At 43.6% G+C, this 21,714-nt stretch overlaps 1 protein-coding gene and 1 pseudogene across 1 annotated transcript; one reads left to right on the forward strand and one right to left on the reverse strand.

Annotated features, from left to right (window-relative positions):
- Positions 1-203: 203 nt before the first annotated feature.
- On the forward strand, positions 204-6,312 carry LOC119378787 (uncharacterized; the record flags this gene model as incomplete). The annotated part of the gene is given in 4 exon segments (XM_037647811.2): positions 204-291; positions 3,527-3,659; positions 5,072-5,217; positions 5,502-6,312. Coding segments are annotated over 4 exon segments (577 nt in total), but the record flags the coding sequence as incomplete, so codon positions are not given.
- Positions 6,313-9,359: 3,047 nt separating this feature from the next.
- On the reverse strand, positions 9,360-20,808 carry LOC119378786 (guanine nucleotide-binding protein-like 1; annotated as a pseudogene).
- Between the last annotated feature and the right edge of the window lie 906 nt (positions 20,809-21,714).

Below are 21,714 nucleotides of genomic sequence, written 5' to 3' on the forward strand. Positions count from 1 at the left end.
TCCTTGTCATGTCTGGCAGGCATATGTAAAAGCTAAGTTGCAAAACACTGCAGAATATAACTACTTGCATACCATTTGCCTGATGAGCACTTCACATAGCTTCCAATATGTGCGTTAGATCTAAACAAAGTCTAATTGCTCAGACTGCTGATTCAAAAGGTTTTCAACTCCTGCCCTGTGGTGTTGCTATTTTATTTTTTTAGGATAATTGCCAAAGGCTACCCAGTGCATGATGAAGTCAAGGAAAAGGTCGCCATGCAGCTTATATCCGTGGGTGACTCCGAAAAACGTGTAAGTGCAGTCTCCGATTTCAGTAACGACGTGCGTTGTAAAGGATATTTTCATAGTCGCGTTGACATACCACAGCATAAATGGAGAGTCAGGAGAACCGATAACGGCAGCTTTCATAACAGAGCAACATTTCTCACAAATGTGAAATTATGTTGCATACTTGGGGTTCCTGAAAGGGAAACGATCTCACCCGCCTGCTTGTAGCAGTAAGCTGCAAAGGAAATTTGTACGGAATGCTTGGAAAGGAAGCCCTAAATAATTTATGAAAAATTCATTCTGGTTCGCGATTCGAACTCGGGACCATCACATTTGTGGGGTGGTCATCCTATCATCTGAGCTAAATGAGAGGCTAGCAAATCGCAGAGCATGAGCGAATTACTCAACAACCTGAAGCACACGGGCACAGAATGTGGCACAATCGGCCCTTGTGAAGCCTACGTGGTGGAGGAAGGTTCATGCAAAGTGAAAAGGAAAATTTATTATCTATCATCTACTTGCTTGGCACACAGGAAACCCATACCTAACAATCTGATAGCAGATTGCAGTGTGAGGGCAAATTAACTGACGATTCAAAGCACAGGGATGTTGAATGTTCAATGCCCTTGTGCTTCGTATTATCACTTAAATCACACTGTTTCTGTGATCCACTAAAGGCTACTTATATATTGAGAGAAAACTGTTTTTGAATAATTAAATCTTGCATAGAAATGGTGTCTTAAGTCTTGCATAGAAATGGTGACTGTGTTATTTTTTTTAGTCTGCTTGAACATAGTATGTGCCTACTTTTTCAGCCTTGCTGCTGTCTTATGAAGAAAATAGTGGTTATTTTTGATGTCTTAAGATGTTGGGTATTACTTCTGATGCATGTTGAGACAATATCTGCTGACTCAACATGATATCCAATTTTTTTTATCTTCAGCATGTATTAGGTCATACGGTGCTCATCAGGAAGGGGCATCATTGGCTGATTGTTATAAAAGCACAAGTAAATTAAGGTGTGTCTGCTGTAGGACTGGAGTTCTTGCTTGGACTGTAGGTAAAGAAAAATAAATTAGATGGATGCATGTTATGCCTCCTGTTGAAGCTTAACTGTGGTCATAACAATATTGCAGGCCTTTTGAACTTGCAGACATTTTTTGCTTCCTTCATCTGCTTTGATCTGTTATAGGGTCTGAAACACTTTTTAAAAATTTTGTCAGCCACAGCATTATCAAATCATTCGCACCCTAAACTAAGTGATGCGCCTTGTATCAAGGCAGCTACGGGCAGTCACGCTACCCTCCTTCTCAGCTTTGCTTTTCCTCCTGTACTCATCAAACATGCAGCCGTCGCCGGTGATGGCAGTGCATGGATTGAGCTGCACTTCCCTCTGCGTGGCATTCTCAATAAACTCCAGCAGTTCGCCATCGTGCAGCCAAAGCAGATCATGGAGGCCACGTAGAAAGAAGCGCATGATTGCGACCTGCTCCATCAGTTGTCTCAATGATACCGACCATTTAGATTTTATTCTTGAGTATGCCAATAATCTGCAAATGTCAAGAGGTGTACGGACCAGTTAAAGGTATCAAAAATGATCACTGGTTAAGCATGAACACAGGCAATGTGGTGAAATTACGGCTGCAGACGCGTGGATCTTGGCATTGATTGGATAGCCAGAGCCCAGCGCTCACTGCACCGATGAGCTGAAGGGAGTCCGCTGGCTGGCTGTATTGCATGATGTCGCAGCTTTACATTTCACTGATTGTAAGATTTACAGCCTACGACATAGCTAGGGCCATTCATGGTGTCCGAGATAAGAAACCTTGATGATGATGATCAAAACCTTATTTCTCCCAAAAGAGGGGACCAACCCAGAGATCGGTTAAACCCTGAGATAAACTGTCGTGCAGCTCACGTTGACACGGAACACATTGTAACACCGGCAGGCAATGCTCGCTGTCCACCAGAGGTGCCTAAGTCTGGTAGTAAATTGTGATTGTGTGTTTTCTTTCTATTAGTGCATTTTTAAAACAAAACTGATTACGAAATGTTTCAACTATTACGAACAACATTTGTTCAATACTAGGTTGGAAAAATTGTCAATGATGTAAACTGAACATCCAATCAATTGTGTGCATCTGTTGTTACGACACGCGGAACGTATTACACAGATTTAGGCTTGATAATATAGCACCTGTTCTAGCGCTCTCACGCAGCAAATAGCAGTACTGTTTTCTTATTCCTATTTTGCTACATCTTGATCTTGTGTGTGACACACACACACAAAGTGAATGGAAAAACACATTAGCTGTGGTATTTTGTGCAGAGCTATAGACAGCACACTACCACCCTCTACCCTACCTGCCTTGTGATAGCGAGTGGCCAGTGGCACATAATCAGCTGCCTTATTGTATCAACACTAGTGGGTGGTAGTGCGAACACTTAGAGGAATCATGGCACCCTTTCCGCTTTGCTTCCAACAGTGGCTGTTGTGAATCGCCCCACGTTGGGTTCGAGGATATTTGCCATGCACTCGTGTGTTCCTGCTCACATTGCTTATGATAGTATATCGGCGTCAAATGAAAAGCAAACAGCGGCAAGCATTAGCAATGGTATAGTACGCACTGTCCAGTCATCACTACCGACAGGCACGCACATCAGGATTGGCAGCACTGTGCGATCTCCTTTAGTGCAATATTTTTGCTTCTGTTCTAGTTCTGATATCATATGGTGATAATGATGGCAGGCGTGGCCGTTCAGAGCGCTTTTGGTCGTTTAAATTTTATTTTTCTATTCTTCTTTTGAAATATGAAAAATAGAACAGAAGCTAAAATATCGCACTATAGTGGGATGACGCAGTGCTGCCAAATGGGATGTGTGTGCCTGTCTATGGTAATGACTGGACAGCATATTTATTTCTCACCCCACTGCCAATGCTTGTAACTGTTCGTGTTTCATTTGACGCCTATAGTACACAAATTAACATTTCACCACAAATAAGCAATAGAGTTGCCAATTAGTGTTTGTTTGTAAGGCTTTTTTCCAGTGAATAAATGCTGTTCACCTTTCTCTTTTTGAATTGTTCATAAACATTAGTTCTGCTGTGAATATCCTGCGAAAGCTGGCACCACTGTGTCTGTGCATTAGTTACAAACAATGTGGGTCAACTTATCCCCCTTGCTACTTGTACACCTTTCTCTGAGTCAACTTACCATCACAAGGCTGTAAAATGCAGGTTTTCATTCCATTGTGGCAGGTGGAAGTGTTACGCAAGTTCAGTAAAACTGCAGCCAAGAGACAGTTGGTGAAGACAGTTATTGCGGAGTGCCGGACCTTGAGCAAAAACACCAACATGGCCATGAGCCTGCTTCAAGTGGCCACATCAAATGGTGAGGGAAATGAGCGTGGCCTTCTGACCATCTAACTTGTGGACTTGCCACTGGGAGAAGTGGGGATTGCTGCAATGGGCAGCCATCGGAAGTCAGGATGCCAGTAAAAATTTCCTGGATAGTGGTAGGGTGCCATTCATTGCCATAGGAGCACTCAAGGATTTCAATACGTTGAACAAGCATTACAATTCAGTGGAAGCATTTCTCAGAAATGCACCCTTATCATACTCTGGGTAGATAACCATTAAAGGAGTACTGACACAAAATTTTGAAGGCGAGATAACCTGTGGGATAGATTTGTGTGGACACGCACGCATCATCTACAAAATATCAATGGATAATATAGCCTAGAACATATTTAAAATCACGTTTAAAGTGCGCGTCGCGCCACTCCTCGCGAAATGCGCCTTTGGTTTTCTTGTAAACAACCAACCGCAACCTGCGTCACGAGTTTGTGTTGGTTGCCACGATTGTTGTGGGCGCTCTCTCCCACTCTCTCCTAGCAGACCTTTTCAATGCAAAGAAGGGGAGACTTGCACGGGAGCACGATGGCTGATGTCCTCGCCTCGGCATATTTACAACGTCTCAGAGGGCATTGTAGCAGCACCCAGGGATCCTTTGTTGAAAAGAGTTGTTGACGCGGTGCTCACGTGCACGCGGTTTTGTGTGCTCACGTAGCCAGCTATGTTTACATAAAAACCACTCTGGGTCCCGCCTCCCTCAGCGTTCTTTGAAATTGAAACTGCGACTGGGTGCTATAAAACCGTCTCCAAATAATTAACGGTTGTGTGTTCGAGCAATCGAGCTTTCTATAAGTGATAAGTGGGTCGTTAACTACTTATTGCAACAGAAAAAACAAGATGCAAACTTTTGGTGTCAGTGCTCCTTTAAGTTTCTGTTTTTGTTTCCAAGCCACAGGGCAGCACCTGGTTGAACAGTGTTTCACAACAACCTGGCATAGAAGAGGTTATTGTGCAAGAATGTAGTGCAACGATGTAAATATCCGTGCACGCTGTGTGAGCAAGACGCACGTCACTACTCTAGTTGCACCTACTGGAACTTTTGTGAGCCACGTACTTCTTTCACTCCTTTATGCATACCTTTATTGTTCCTGCAGAATTTGCCAGCTTACAGTTCTGCAGTCATATAGTTGGGTTCGTGAATCAAACACTGAACCCTAGCATCGACATGTTTGCACAGCGCAAATTGAATGAGGACGGATGAGAGGACACAACACCACGCCTGTGTTGTGTCCTCTCATCTGTCCTCGTTCAATTTGCGCTGTGCAAACATGTCGATGTTAAATCACCAACCAGCCCAAGCTACCGTTCTATCACTAAACCTTAGTGTTTTTTAAGGTGTTGCTATGCAAGTGTGTCTGTATTGGTCTGTTTCTTTCTACATGTATGCAGTGCACAAGAGTTTTTTGCGTGCTTATGTGGCCAGCCTGGCATCTTGTGTGATGGGTGACTTGAGCCCCAATGCCTGCCTCACCAAGCACCATCAGGGCCGGCCCTTGGTGCTGTCTCCTATGGCAGCTGCTGCTGCCAGACCACAGGTGGGTTTTATTGCTATCTAACCACTGACATTTCTTTCTCACCCCTTTCTGAATGATATAGTAGAGCATACCCAATATCTTTCTTTCATATGTGATGCATTACTTTTGGGTGACAATAAGAGATATCTCTCTAGCCTTCATATGTGTGAAACAGAGCATATTTAGCTGTGATTATGACTTCAGTGTAAAAGCTTTCAGTGCTTGCTAAACAGGCTTTCTTTCAGCCCTGTTAGGTGAATTCTTCAGTAAAATGAGCTCGTGCTAACGAGATTTCCCGACAACAGCCTCTTCCAGATACAGTCTGCAAGCAGCTGGGAATCTCCAACACCCAGCAGCAAATAGTGCCTACCATGGTGCACTACCGGAGCATACTGCTGCCTTGGTACCACGGAGAAGACCAACATCTCCTCCTGAGTGACCCTACATTGCCAAAACACTTCAGCTGGACTCTCGAGAGGCTTGGTCTTGTGCCAAGCTTGCACCCAAAGAAATGACAGTTTCGTGTAGACGCTGCTGCTATGTGCGCTATGGTATAAGCGTGATGTGTCAACCAGTGATATTGTGTGACAGGAACTCAATAGTACTGTTAATTTATTAATTCAATTGCCTTACGTCAAGTGTGCTTTTAGAAGAGCAGTAAAAGCAGCACGTCACCATGAAATTGCTTGACTACTATATGTTTATATTACCATTGTTCTACTGTTCGTAGGGCTGTAATCACACAGCCCGGCCGCGGCAACCACATTTTGATGGAGGCAGAATGCTAGAGGCCCGTGTACTTATGTTTAGGTGCTTGTTAAAGAAGCCGAGGTGGTCGAAATTTCCGGAGCCCTCCATTACGACGACCCTCATAATAATATCGTGGTTTTGGAACGCAGAACCCTCAGAATTATTGTTATTATTACTCTAATTACACATCCATCATACACGTTGAAATCAAGAGTTCGATGGAAACCTGTCTTGTTGATGAAACGTGATGAAAATATACCGAGCAAATAGAAGTTTAGAAGACGGTTCAACTTCCATAGGGAAGCCTTGTTCACAAAAGTATCACACCACTTGATCAGTGGAAGTTGAAATCGAACTATGCAACAGTAAGCTTTTGCTTGTCTTTATTCCGTGCGCATGCCTGGACCCAAACCACCTCCCTGATGTTGTTTTGCTGAGCCTTAGGGAACATTGTGTGTATATACCCGCCACAGTGGTGTGGTGTTTATGGTGCTCGACTGCTCGAAGGTCGCGGTATTGAATCCCGGCCGTGGCGGCCGCATTTTTGATGGAGGGTGAGAATGCTTGAGGCCCGTGTGCTTAGATTTAGGTGTACATTAAAGAACCCCAGGTGGTCGAAATTTCCGGAGCCCTGCACAACGGTGTCCCTCATAATTGTATGGTGGTTTTGGGACAAGAAAACCCCAACCATTATTATTTAGGTAACAATGTATAAATAGAAGCAGTTTTGTTGTGTAATAGTGATTCAATGTATTATGATGTTTGTAGTAGTATTACCACTTCCCTCTGTTATGGCATATGGCTGTGAGGGTATGTAAATAAATAAATAAAATTTATAGTTGTGCGTGCAGGCACATTAAAGGTATTGTTTCAACTTTCAACAATTTTTTCGTGCATGTGTGTGTTGGCTTCCCAAAAATTTGATGCTGCAAAGGAGCTGGTCCTTTGTTTTTGGTGTTGTCCGAGTAATAAATGACGAATAACTGATAAACTTAATTTCTTAGAGCGCAGATGGATCTATCTTATTAATTTCTCATGGTTGCCATTGAACAGGATTCCCAGACTGAAGCAACAAAGTGCCGAGACTGGTCCTCTGGAAGTGTAACTACAAGCTCTTTGTATTTGATCATAGAGCACACAGTCATAGATCGCACATTGTGTCCATATTTTTCATGTAAGGTTGCAGAATAGAGGGCCAGCTTTCTTTGGTTCGACAAAGACAGGATCGACACGGATTGCTCAGTTTCAATTCATCACGAAGACTGCTTCATTCCTGCTGTATTTACAGTGAGCTCTCGAAGAGAGGGAAGGGAAAGGAGAATAGAAACACAAATAGAGGCAGCATAGTTTTCTCTGCACCCAGCACGTGCAAGGGACTTGACGAACAGAGGGGGAAAATGTTTTCCCTGTTTTGGGTGACAGTCCCTTTGTCATAGAAGTATAGGTCCCTGTCACTCCATGGGGTGGGCATGTTGGTCGTAAAAAAGGAGGATATCAAGGCCGCTCTCCACTCTCCCCGTATTGTCCATCACGTGGACCACTCGTCGTCGCCTCCGAATTGCGGGTCGCTGCGTTTGCAACTGCGATAACGCGTCCCCCCCCCCCCCGGGTTGCCCCTCTTCCGTCTTTTCGCTGCGGGGTGTTGCAATTACTAGAGCTGTGTGAATAGCAAAATTTTTGGTGCGAAGCGAATTTGAATATTGAAGTGTGAGTGCGAATCGAATAGAATATTTTTCGAATATTTCTAGGATATTTTTTTAATACAGTCGAAACCACTTATAACGATCCCACATATAACGATCTATCGGTTATAACGACCATATTTGGGTGCACTTACGATTTTCCTATGCTAACCATTGAAGCTGCGTCCAGATATAGCGAACATTTTTCAAAGCCTCCTACTTTTACAACGAACACTTCAGACACGGTCGCGGTAAAAATATGGTGCATACGAAGCGAAAAAAAAGTTAAAACATGCCTTCTAAAGCGTGACAGGGGCGCGCGCCCGCGCGTGCCCCGCTCCAGTTTACTCGCGACTAAGATACCCAGATCGGCGAGCACCGCACGCAGATTTCAGACGCTGCGAGCGAGGTCGCTCACTTTTCAGGCGTTTCTTCAGTGGTAGAATGGCAGTGAGGGAAAAAAAATAGTAGGCAGCATGAAGCCTTATGGTCAGCTTTCGCACGGTAACCTTTCCTGACGCCGTTCTCTGCAGCTACGACCGCCTGCGATGAACCAAACAATGCCTTGGAACGCAAGAAGGCATAAATGCAATTGAAGTGATAACCGCGATAACTTTCCATCGCAAAAAGGTTCACTGCGTCCCTAAACTCGTCGACGCCACAATGTGCCGCGAAAAGTCGTCCGTCTTTCCGGTAACGGCAGAGACCGGTCGATCGGTGATAACGATTTCCGCGCGATTGCGGCGATGCCTTCGCGGATAAGCATCAGAAAAGAGCGAAGGCGAGGTGGCGGCCGTCGATGAACGTGCCATTATGCCTTATAGCCGACAACCTTATCACAGTCATCTGTAGATATCTGCTCGGCTGCGCGTGTGGCGTACTACGCCGTACACTGCGGATTGACGGCGGTACGAGCGCGCCATGCTTAGCCATGCTGCCGTTCGCAAGTTCGCCGCCGCCGCGTCGTGCGAGACCGCTTTAAAGTGCACGTCGCTTTGTAGAAACGAAATTAGCTCGGTGTTGTTGAGCGGCGTGGACACCGAGAAACGTCGATGCACTGACAGCGAGCGTATACTGCGTGTTTGACTAGGTGACAACTCAAGTGCGCCGCGCATCGTCGTGCACGGCCGCGAGAGCATCGCGGTGCGCGTTGCTTGGAAAATACTTGTTTTCGCCGCGTTGAACGAAGAGGCTAGTCGCCACACCCGTGCACGGTCCGGAGTGAAGCAAGCACGAAAAACGTACAAACGCGCGCATACGGCATACAGCAAGCGGCCCGGCAGTGACTCCGCGACCCGAGTAGGCAACGCGCTGCACGCAACTAGCCAGGGATGATCGGCTCCACGTCGCGGTACCGCGCTTCGGTGAAACGGTGTCGGCTCATTGCAAAGGCGGTTAATTCACTCGTGAGCACGCAGCGGGCGTCGCTTCATGACGCGAAAAGGCTTAGCTTGTTACCGAAGGGGTTGTTAGCACTTTAACAAAAGTGCACAAAAAAAAAAAAAAAACGGCTTGGCCGCTAAGCGCACGTTTTTAAGGGCGAGTCCATATACAACGAACTACTGATATAACGACCACTTTTCGCGACACTTTCGAGTTCGTTATAAACGGGTTCGACTGTATCCACCATTTACAGCATGCGTGCCCAAACAACTCATTGTCAGAATAACAACCTTATGCTAAGAGTCATTTCAAGGATGCAAGGGACAATACAAGTAAAGGAAAAACAGGTCACATATCAGAGACTGCAGTACAATGAGGACTGACAACAAAGCCCAGCGTAAGGCGTCCCCTTTAAATCTCTCCTCTTCAAAAAGCTGGTGTCTGGAGCTACGAGTTCAGTAGGGGCTGAAGCTAGTGCATCATGCTCTTCCTCATAATCATCATGCTGCCTCCTCAGCAAGTTCTTCCTCTATCTTGTTCTTCCAGGAGGTCAAGTCGACTGCAAAAGGAGTAAACATGAGATGGAACATCTCACTGGGCCAAGTCACAACATACAATCAATGATCTTGCGAAATTCACTAAATCTCCAAAGTTTCTGAACACCTTTGCTGAACACATGCTGGGTGATTTCAGATAAGATGAAACAAATGGCATCAAGAACAATTTTAGAAGGGTTGCTGCTCGGGCGAGTTGGTGTTTCATAACTGCAGCATGTGTTAGATCGACACATAAGAAATAACCATGCACACGAAGAGATACATGAGGCGCAGAACGCGGAAGATGCAATAAACAGATAAGTACTTATCTGTCTCTTCGTGTGTGTCACGGTTAATTTCTGTCTTTTTGTGTATGTCGTGGTCGTTTCTTATATATCTCGCACTAATACATGTTGCAGTTATGACACCTTTAATTTACTTAATTTTTATACGTCAGTGCCCAACATTACAATAAAACTGCACTGAGAACCCTGCATTAGAGCATTTTAATTTGCAATGGCCACTGCACCATGCTTAAGCTACTGTTCTGTATTCTTCTTTTTAAGTTGCAGAACATTGCCACGCAAACAATAATAATTGTTGCTCGATTTTTGGACTGTGAGATACAGGAGCAACTAATAAACTAACACCTAACTGTGAAGACCATACAGTGGTGCAGGAACAAGCTTTGCTAGGTTAGTATGTACTAAAGCAAATACCACTTTATATAAGTTCCTTTCTCAAGCTCTGATTATTGAAACCTTATTATGGTCCCTGACAGCTATCATTACAAACTGGAATACTCACATACCTTGATCTCCAACCATGTCTTTGCAAGCATCAAGAAGCCCTCGACAGGCTTCAGAGGCCATGCGTAGTCTGCCTTGGCGCTTTCCTGTGCAATGTGCGGGGCACTTATTACCAGAATTGCTATACTGGTATGATCATGATGCTTTATCAGCGCATAACTATTTTTATAAATGTGTATGTTGAAACCACTGATCTATATATACAACGCAGAAGTGCATAATAAGACTTACCTCGCTTCCCCTTTGCTGTCAGCCTGCATAAGATGCAAAAGGCAGCACCACTAAGCCTGGGTAACGCTCGTGAAAAAATTTTATCCAGGCAGCCGTAAGGGTATCCGTACCAGATTCCTTTGTTAAGGATCAGTACAAGTCGTTTTCCAAGCTCTTGAGTTACGTGGATGTAGAGGGCTGGTGGGAAGTGCACCACCTGCAAGCAGCAAAATGAGATGCCTCAGCAAATAAATTTTTCACAAAAGCTCAGCATTGTACTAAGTGCAAAGTACAGCTTTTGCAAGCAACAAGTAAATGAAGTCTTATTTCAGTTACTTTTACCGTATACACTCAACTAAAGGCCGTGCTTGTGAAAGGGCCGCTCCCCAACTTGGCAGTCCAAATTAAAAAAAAAAATCTCGCCAGCAAACGGCACCGTCGGCCCTTCCACGGAAGAGTCGCACCCATGAAAATCGCGGAAAAAAAGTGCGGCACTTACATGAGTGTATATGGTATTACAGTTAAAGGGGCTCTGAAACACCTTTCTGAGTGATCATAGATAGCTCGCTATTCGACTGGATTGGCCCGCGAATCTCAGTAACGTAGCATTACCGAGATTCATTCACAAAATAAATATTGTTAAAAGTCTGCACCTGTGTGCCCCACATCTCACTGTGTCCTCGTATTTTGTGTGCCAAAAGCTACAACAATATCATCATATCATGATCCCTGCCATGATTAATTTTCTAGTCTTACAAGTCACACCATAGCCTAGTCGGTGCACACCTTCCAAGCGACTTTCTCTCGCCTTGTGGCTCATGCTCATATTGAAAACTACACGAAGCGGGGGTTATGGCAAGAGGGCAAGATCCCGCTCAGTAGTTATGTCACTGTCTGTCATCATCTTCGGCATTTTCTCTGTGTTTTTCCTTAAATATGTTGGGCTGCTACTTCTTACACAGGTATGCACAGCGCTATAGGAATGTCCAGGCAGTTTGGGTTATTTCAACTTATTTTGGGTGCCATGCACACTGAGAGGTACGTTACCAATGGAGGCCAATCAGAACATGCAACTGTTAGCCAGCAGAAGCGTGGCGAGAAGATTCGTAGCAGCGCTCTGATGGTACCCCCTCGTAGCCCCATTGTCTACACCACGTGACAAACTGCACACAAAGCACATAAAATTTGCTATGTTATACTATGTACACATAGCACTTGCTATGTGTATAACAGAACTAGAATGCATGTTCACTCTCATGCAGCCCAGTTTGGCCGTCAAGTACTGCGGTAGCAAGCTCAGTACAAGACAAGTGACTGAATCGGCATGCATATAGTGTGCTGGGTGCAGCCGCATTAAAGTGTCGAAGAAAATGAATCATTAAGCAGACAACTGTTCACAGAGACTGGAAAAGTAAAGAAGAAGCACTTTTTTGGTCTCTTTGATATTGCAGAGATGTACACTTCTCATTTATTTAACTAAAAAATAGCAATAATACCATTACTGAGAATGTTCTTGCAATAAAAAAAACAGCACTTGCTAGGCCCATTTGCTGCATAGCTGATGATAGCATTGTGAAGGAGAGAGCAAGTCATTTTTGGCTGTTTTTGTGATATGATATTGTAAATTCCTTGCTTTATGCAGTGTCATTCAGATCACGTGTTCACAGAAGCCTCATTTACAGAGGTTTTATTATGCTCAAAAAGTGTTTCAGGACCCCTTCGATTACACTAGAAGGAAGAAGAGTAGAAACACTACTAGCAGCAAAAGACACCTCAGTTACCATCGATGTAATATCAAATGTAACCAGGCATATATGTAAATGTTTTATATAGGAAAAATTGGGGACAGAAACCTTCCTTTTATGTGTCTCTTAATCCTCGCTCACAAGTTCAGTCATACATATCAATCATTCATGCAGACTTGTAACACAACTCGCAGCAGCACTAGCATGGCAAGCATTTTTGCAATGTCCATTTTATAGCGAGTCTGTGTAAATTAAGCATAAAACTAACATAACGTATGACCAACTTGACCTATATCCTCAATAATTCTGGATTACACAGCATGACAGCACTGTCATTGTGAATATTATAGATGAATTGAGCTCAATGGACAGGCAATTCTAAGGCAGGCACACGTGTAAAAGAAAAAAATTAAGAGCATCCTTACAGGGTGTCGAATATCAGCGACTAGAAGCACAATTTCAGACATCTCCAGGACTCGCCAAAGCTGGCGCCATGTTTCCAAGTTGAGCTCGAAAATAACTCAGCTCTCTATCAGCAAATGAGTTCTCAATTTTGTCCAGGTACTCCTGCAAAAGATACGAACACAAGGAACACAAAAAATATTTTAATTTCAGCTCCTTGTTCATGAGAATATTCTGTAAGAGAAAAATCATTATACTCACTCGAAAATACTGGGCCTCTCTGGCCTCTAAGGCTTCTTTACTCATCGATCGATTCCATGGTGGTCTCTTAGGCATGTCCAATGCAGAACCGGTAAGAAGAACTGCTCTGGCTCACTTCCAAAGCTGACTACACACAAACACACAAAGAGAGAAATTAGCACAACTGCTTAGACAACACACGTACACATGCACACACCACACACACATTAGGATTATGCAAATATTGTTTCTTTAAAAATACCAGAGAAACAGCAGCAGTAAAGATATTGTTTAAGAAGCTTTATTCCACTAGGAGTGCCATTTCAAACTCTGCACCAAAGCTACTAAGTTACCTATGATTGACAACACCCCCTGCAATTTTCCTTCCTGTCTGTAGATGAGTTCTGGGAGACCTCTTGTCCAGAAGGGCTAAATACTGCATTTGAGATTTGTTTGATTTTTTTTTGTTTTGCAGTGTACACTTGTATAGACATAACCATTGCTGTTTTAGGTTGTGACACTACTGCCTCAACAATATACACTAAGAACAAGCAGAACTAGGTTAAAGGGGCCTGCTGAGTAATCATGAAATGACCTCACTATCGGAGTTTATTGCCTCACAAATCGACTGCCGCAAAAATTTTTAGAATCCATCAAGTACGAGCGGAGCTACAAAAATTTGTCGCACGTTGTAATTGCTTTCTCTCTCCTCTCGTCCCGACGAACAAGCTGGAAGCTAAGCAAGGAGGGATGGCATGGGGAAAAAGTTACGTCACGCGTGCTCGCGACCCGATCACTTTTTTTTCTTCAACGCGCAATGTACGATCGCGCGCGCACATGGGCGGCTTCCCGCGGCGGCAGCAGTAACTACCGAGCGCGCCATGTTCAAATCAGCCAATGGCATGGAACTTGAGTCAATGATGCAGTGATTTTGAGTAAATAGCATGTGTCGAGAAAAGAGGACACAATTTTTAGCTGACATTGAGAATTATGGTAAATCTCAGGCCGCGTGCTGCGCTATATGTTTGGCTCTCGTGTTCTCGGAGCCTCAACTACCGATCGCAGCGTTTTCTGATCATGTGGAAAAAGTGTCGCAGGGCCCGTTTAATCACTGAGGGCAAGATGTCGGCACAGTGAATGGCCACAATCTGAACCCTTGCCGAAGATCTTGGAGAAACCATTCCTTCACAGCATGGACGAAAACAATTAGAATGATGCAGTGCGACAGCAATAACTTTAGAAGTGGTATGCATCACATTATTATACATGTGAGTTGTATGCTGATGGCCAGTGTTGCTGTATTAGAAGACGTTCCATTAGATCCTGAAGATTTTAGCTTTATTAAGCAAAAAAGTTTACCTTTAATGGATACTCAATTTTCTCATGCATTTTAAATGTTGTTAGTGCTAACAAATACTTTTGCCTTGCATAAGTTGACCCCTAGCACAGTGTACATCAGGTGTGATGATTCTAGCAGGGGAAAAACTGTCGGCAGAAGTCAGAGGGATACCAGCATTTGTCCTGGGTACTCCTCTCACTGCTGGTCACGTTTCTTTTTCCCTGCTAGTCATCATTATGCACCAGGTTGCCCAGCAAACGAAACAGTACACAACATCAAAACAGCCTGCTGAAAGGTTTAGGAATGCCAGCTATAAGGTTTCACTTTCATAATTATTATTGAACTAACCTATAGAGCCAACATACATGGGAGTGACAAGCCAGTTGTCTTTCTGATAATACCGATTTTTGAAGTACTAGGTATGTACAAAGCTGTGTAGAAACTAATTTACAAGACTGCAGAGAGCAAAGAAAAAGCAAAGGTGCTCTTAGGCTGTAATTATGAAGTTGCACATTTCTGTCTTGCAGAACCTCAAATTTGGGAAAGAAATTGCAAATCACATCACTGAATGATGCAGGTACTTTCAATCCATGAAATATTTGATATTGCAGTTGCTGTGTCCTTTGTTGAGGAGTACATCAACTACTTGCAAAAAATATACAGAACGTGAACTTACACAAAAATTGCTGTTTTTCTAAACAAAACTGATATACCTTCACCACAGACTAGTAAAACAAGGTAATGTTCCCATTTACAACTACTGAATCCAGGGGCGGATTATCCAGGGTTCAAAGGGTTCAAATGAACCGGGCCCTCCGGTTTTAGGGGGCCCCCCAAGGGCCAGAAAAAATGGCCGACTTCGTTGTTTTGTTCGAAAAAGTTTAACCCTCCTGCTGGATTCCCCTGATAGAAACAGATTGTCTATTTCAATAATCAATATACATGCTTCTAAGAGGTTGTTCGTTGCATAACGTGCATAATCTTGAAGTCAGCTCACAGTTCTGCAGTCTGTGGTAAAAACCTTTTACTCGCCCAAGACCATGCATCGTGTAGAGAAGGAGCTGATCCAGCGGATGGACACATAGAGCAGCCTGACGAGGATTTTAGCAGCTACGGTCCAACACGCAATGCGAAGGCGCATAGAGAGTGGTTCCTGTTTGAAATATCATTTAATGCGCTGAATGAAAATAACCGGTATGAAGCTGACGCATAGGTATGCTATAGTATGCTTTCATATAGTGTAAACAACGTACCATGAAATATTTGTATGGTACGGAACTTCCTGATTATGCCAGGACTCCGAAGGAGTAATGGTTCGATTCGCTTCTGGCATTGCCGTTCTGTCTTAATTCCTGCTTGGTGGTTATATAGGGAAACTTAAGAGACCATCACTTGGTAAAGGTTGTGCGCAGGAATATCTACACATATATCCACTATCTGGCCGCCAGCAGACCCTCACCGCAATTGCTTGAGCGTTGTGGTGGGGTCTTCAACTGACCATCACTTTTGAACTTCTTTTAACACTTTTGAACTTCTAATTCGTGAAAAGCTTGAAGGTTCTTGCCCTGATGTCCATGTGGCTCTTAGAATTTTTTTTTTTGCTTAATGGTCACAAATTGCACTGGTGAACGATCATTCAGCAAACTGAAATTGATCAAAAACAGGCTTCGATCAACGATGACCGACAGCCGCCTCAGTGATTTGTCACTGCTGAGCGTAGAGACGGAGGTTCTTAGGAGGGTAAATGTTGAAGAGCTGATCAACAAACTGTCTCAGCAAAAGACACGAAAACGCTTGTAGAATGTACATACCTCTTCTCTACTTAAAAGCTAAGAAAACAGAGAACATGTAATACAGTAGTGTAAGAAAGCTAATGGACAGAAAATACTTTCATTTATAGTTTCGTTACTAGAGATTGCATAACAAGCACAAAAATGGTAAGCAGTTGCCATTTAAGAAGCAATAAGAGATTTTCGTTATTGACAGAGTATACACCCCCTTTCAAGGTGCATTTCTGCGAAAGGTTCACCAATTTTGACACTTGTTTAAGAGAATATTTCGTAAAATATCAAGATATTCCGCATTTTAAACGCAGAAAAGATGTGTGCAATGACGTGTTTCCTTTCCTATAGCCCTATGAAAGTGAATATTGCCTGCAAAATGTAACCCTATTACATGTTTAAAAGCGACCGATTTGTGCATAAATGAAATATGTGTGGTCGTTTTTCGAGTCTTATTAAAAACGTTTTTGTGAAAGTTCTACACGGATCTCATTTTTTATAGGCGCCACCTTTTCCGAAAGATTTGGCCCACCCCCTTCCCTATTGAAGATATTTTAATTTTAAACCATCTGTATTACTTTTTGTGATCAGTAGGCATATACAATATGCATAATAGCACTATATCGAAATGCTGCCTTAGAAGAGCTTAAATGTGTGTTGTATGAAATCAAAAGTAGCTAGACGATTGGTAGCGTATTTACTGTAAGTACGTGCGAACATTTTCTGAAAAAGGCCCACCTGTCAACTTCGGCAGTGCTCGCACGCAGGCAACCAAAGCGTGCGCTACCGAATCAGTGAAGCTGAAGCAGATAGAGGAAGCATTTTCACAAAGGCGCTCCTGATTTTCGAGGGAAGATGTCCTCTCTTGAAATAAGGGTAAACAACGCTATAGGTTAAGACGAATGGAAGAAACACACACGGCGCTTGGACTGCACTTCTAAGTGTCGTATGCATTCCTTCTTTCGTCTTAACTTCTCGCAGAGTTTAGTCTTCTTTCAGTATGATCCAAGGACCAGACAAATCTTAATGCTGTCCATGTGTCTTCGTCTCCTGATATAGTTAATTATTACGATGACAATCTCTCCACGTGCTCCGCAAAAAGAAAACGCCCAGGTGATATTACACACTCCGGAGAGGCTTAGAATAAATATGGCTTGTGTTCTTTGCAGCTAAATCTAAAAAGCGTCAAGTCTCAAGCATGACCAGATGACAAAGTGGAAAGAAAGGGGGCGGGGCGAGGGGGAGGGGCCCCCCTTATTTTTGAACCGGCCCTCCGCACATTTAATCCGGCCTCTGACTGAATCCCTGGGACACCCCTCTACTATGTGGGCTTACAGCAATGGGAGGCTATAAAATAGAAACAATATATTCCTCTCCAGGGAGAACATGCCTATTACTTATACTGGTACTGTAATGTGTGCAGTCATGGCTAATGGTTAGGCCAATGGGTGGCTGTGCCGGGAAACAGAGGCTTGATTCCATCATAGAAAGAAAGCAGTAACGGTACTAAGTTGGGGCTGCCTAGTGGTTTTCACTGAAGTGCATTGTTCTAAGAGCAAAAGGCTTAGCACAAGTCACAGACATAAAGTAAAAAACACTAGGCTTTCAACTACTAAATTTGCAAGTGGAAAAGATATCCTACTAGCAAATGAGAGACGTGAAACAAAACCAAAAAAGATTTAAACCAAACAACAAACAATGAGACCAAAAGGCCTTAAAGGGACCTAAAGAGAAACAATGAATTGGTTAGATTGATAAAGTGTGCTCGGAGAACTCTGTGTAGTTTATTTCACCACCATAGGTTTCTTATTAGAGAAGAAACCAAGTTCAAAGTTTCATTTTAAATTCGTACCGAACTTTGTAATTTGTGGACGTAAAAGACTGCAAAGAGCTTTAACGTATTTGGCAAACTGGCTCGACGAAATTTCCACAAACTCGTGATGTCAAGTCTCTGGCCCCTCAGAGGACAATGTACAGGCTGTTTCACACTTAGGGGAAATCTCGGAGCCGTGGCATCGTGATGCGGGCCAGCGCTGGCAACCACGCGCCGTCAGCAGCTCGCGCGTGCGCAGATGTACAACTCTACACCCTTGAAGCGTTCGCGCACGCGCGAGCTGCTGACGGCGCGCGATTGCACGCTAGTCACAATCGCGACGCCAGGCGCTCCGAGATTTCCCCTAAGTAGAAACAGCCTGTTACTTGATTTAACCGATATTAGGAACTAATAGGCCCAAGCAGAAGCCGTCAAAAATATGTGACGTCACGGAAATGGTGCGGAAATCCAAGGTGGCGTCGCACCTGTATATTCTTTTTGCGCGTTTTCTCGCTTATTAAGCATCTTCACCCAGAAAGCATGGTGTTTTGGTATCGTGGAAGACTACTTTACTAATGCGAGAAAAATCGTTTTGCTCTTTAGTGTCCCTTTAAAAGTCAGCAATGCAACAGTTATGCATTCTCTAAGAATCACACTATGAAAACATCCCATATGCTTAGCGTTAGCCCTCTTAAATACTGTAGGCATGTTCTGTATAATATTTTTAGTTCAAAATACTGTGAAGGAAACGCCGGACCAGTTTTAAATAAAGGTTATTAATTCATTCGAAGTTACTATGCCCAATTTTAAACAAGCCTGAACAAATGCAGTTGCATGCTATCTCATGATCTCACAAGAGTACTACATATGTGTAACACTGTGTGGTTGAAATTCATATTTAAGATTTATACAGATACTTTGGCCGCAATACAAAACTTGGAAATTGTAGTATATCAGGAATCCACAAAGCATACTGCATTAAAATGAAAATAGCTTAATAAAATGCTTACAAAATTAATATTGAATGAGCAAGAGTCAGGAGTGATGGCATTTGCATCACCTGTTTTTACCTCATCCAGAGGAGTGTATGGCTCCCGTGCTCTTCTCTTGCGTTTTTCAAGTTCCTGTGGAGTCTCTCTACGAAACTGCAGGCAGTAACGAAATACCCTGGAGAAGAAAACCCATGTTAGGTGCTGCTACTAATGAAGCTGAACATTGATACAACAAGTGCAGGCAGTAACGAAATACCCCGATAAGAGAAAACACAAGTTAGGTGCTACTACTATTTGTCTGAGTGTGCAAAGATTCATTATTTGGTGACTATTTTATAGCACCCAGTCGTAGTTTCTGTTTCAGAGAGCAGTGAGACGGGCAAGACCCAGCGGGTTTTTGTGTAAACACAATTGGCACAAAACAGTGAGCAGCCTGCTGACAACTCTTTACAACAAAGGCTCCCTGGTGCTGCCATAATCCCTCTGGGTAGGTGTAAATATGTGCGACCCCCCAAAAATGCACTGCCAGCTTTGTACACCCCTGCAAGACCATAAAGGAGGTGCTCCCTCTCTCCTTTGAAAAGGTTTGCTAGGAGAGAGCGCTTGCAAAATGCATGGTGTGTAAGTGGTTGATGGTTGTTTACATTGGTAACAAAGTTGGTCTCGATGTCATGAGGTGGTGCATGCGCGACATGCACTTTAATATTGATTATAAATATGTTCTAGGCTATATTAGCTGCTGATATTTTGTAGATGATGTCTGTGTGCCCACACAAATCTATCCCACAAGTTATCTTGCCTTCAAAACTTTTGCGACAGTACTCCTTTAATGGGTTAAGGTGCGGAAAAAGAAGCAACATTCATTGGTAGGGCATGTGCCTGTCCTGTTGATTTGTTGGTCTTCTACACCACTTTTTTTTTAGTGTCCTAATATTTCTACCAGCATGCTGTCACAACACTGTGATGCTCGCATCAGGGTTCTGAGTGATGTGCAGTGCTTTACAGTTGCTATGGTTCGAACTCCATTAGAGAAGGTGCTTCTGGTAGGGCCAATGAAAAAGCGAAGTGGCCAGTGCTATTCAAGCAAATCAGTATCAGTTCAACACCGCTACCATCTGATGGGGCATTAAGATGAGGAAACAAATAACACTGCCGAGTGTCTCTGTCCTCGAAGACACTGCCATAAAGCAGCCTGTGGCACAGCCGCAAACCGTTCTGCTGTAGTTCCTGCCACATTCAAGCACACAAAACTGCATTGTTTACTATACCTTCTTGTTGGTAAAGTAACTGATTGCTCAAGAAAGCAATTGAATTACAGGTAGAGTTACTGGCAAGAATGCTAATTGATCAATTACAAAATCAACAAAGAATTCAACAGATTACAAGTAGCCAATCAAATGTAATTGGTCACATACAAGTCTGCTGTTATGCGCACATTTGAGTGCACAGCGTGCACATTACATGTAGTTCGTTCAAGTGGTTGTCAAAAGTTCACGGGCATGTTTACGACCGGTTATGGCATTCAAGCCTGTTAATTTCGCTGACCACAGCTCAGCCTGTCAATTGCAGAATAAAAAGCAAACTCGAGCATTCATTTGGCTGCAAAAATACAAGGTGAAATCTGGGAACACGAGACAGTGTACACATACCGGCTGGATCGCTGCCCGACATCTCCTTCGGCGTTTATGCGTATCACGTCACCCAAGGAACGTTTTTCTTCTTGGACCGCAGCAACTTGTGCTACAGTCTGAGACCTAGGGGCTCCGCCACCCTCGTGCGCTGAAAGAGACAGCGTAGGTGACCAGTGAAACGCTATGCACACACAATTCACACGGTTTGCATTACCCAGCTGCTTGCGTTCCCGCTTCTGCTGCAACTGAATCTTTTTCTGCTTGGCGCTGAAAGGCACTTTCCTGGATCCCTGCGGCATGCTTGACCACGGGTGACAGCTTGTGCTCACTTCAAAGCTGTCCGCGCCTCACGGTCAGCGTGTGTCAGCGCCGAGAAGATCGCCTAAATAAAAAACGAGGCATGCTTGGAACAATTACGACAGCAGCGAGTAAATTGCAAGGGCTTCAAGAAAATAAACGGCGCAAAATACAGCCCCTCATAGCACGAACCTTTCAACGGTTTCGTTTACGACGGAAAATGTGCACGGAGAAAGTCGGCCACGCGTAAGAGAACGAAGAAAAAGCAAGAGCCGCAGTATTTACCTTTTAAAGTCATAAATTAATTTAAGTAATATTGACCTTAGATATGGCAATGATTTAAAATTGATACTAAAAACTCCGCTAACGCTGGTCGCTGTTTGTTGTTGTTGTCGCGGGCTGCTTGTTATCGCTTGTGGTCGTAAAACAGGTCGGGCAGTGATCCGCAATCATTACACTATTTTAAGCACCACATCACTTTATTTTATCAGCAATCGGCCGGGAATATCCTGAAGACTCCCCAACCTGTGCTGTCGTTTTGTCATCTGAAAGAAAGCAGGCGACAATATTACGCATCACATGTAGCCATCTTAATGAAGGCTTAAGCAGCTTAAGCGTCAAAGTGCCGTATCTGGCCGTAACCGCTTGCCGTTCCTGTACAATCTTCTTCTTTATTGCATATCCCTCAAATTTTCTGTTCTGCCCACGAAATGAATTGGAGGTTTTTGCTTATGTTCGTCTGCTGTGGTGCTGCCCATGGTGTCGACATTTCAAAGAATGGCTGGCAGCATCTCGCGCGCAACAATATTTATTTGTGTCGAATAAACGTGTCGAAATCAAATCACTTGCTCTGAGACCAGAAGCTTCGTCGAGAAAAGCTTTATAAATAGACTGCGGAACACACGATC

Source organism: Rhipicephalus sanguineus, unplaced genomic scaffold (genome assembly GCF_013339695.2).
Source record: "Rhipicephalus sanguineus isolate Rsan-2018 unplaced genomic scaffold, BIME_Rsan_1.4 Seq980, whole genome shotgun sequence".
NCBI classification, from domain to species: Eukaryota; Metazoa; Arthropoda; class Arachnida; order Ixodida; family Ixodidae; genus Rhipicephalus; species Rhipicephalus sanguineus.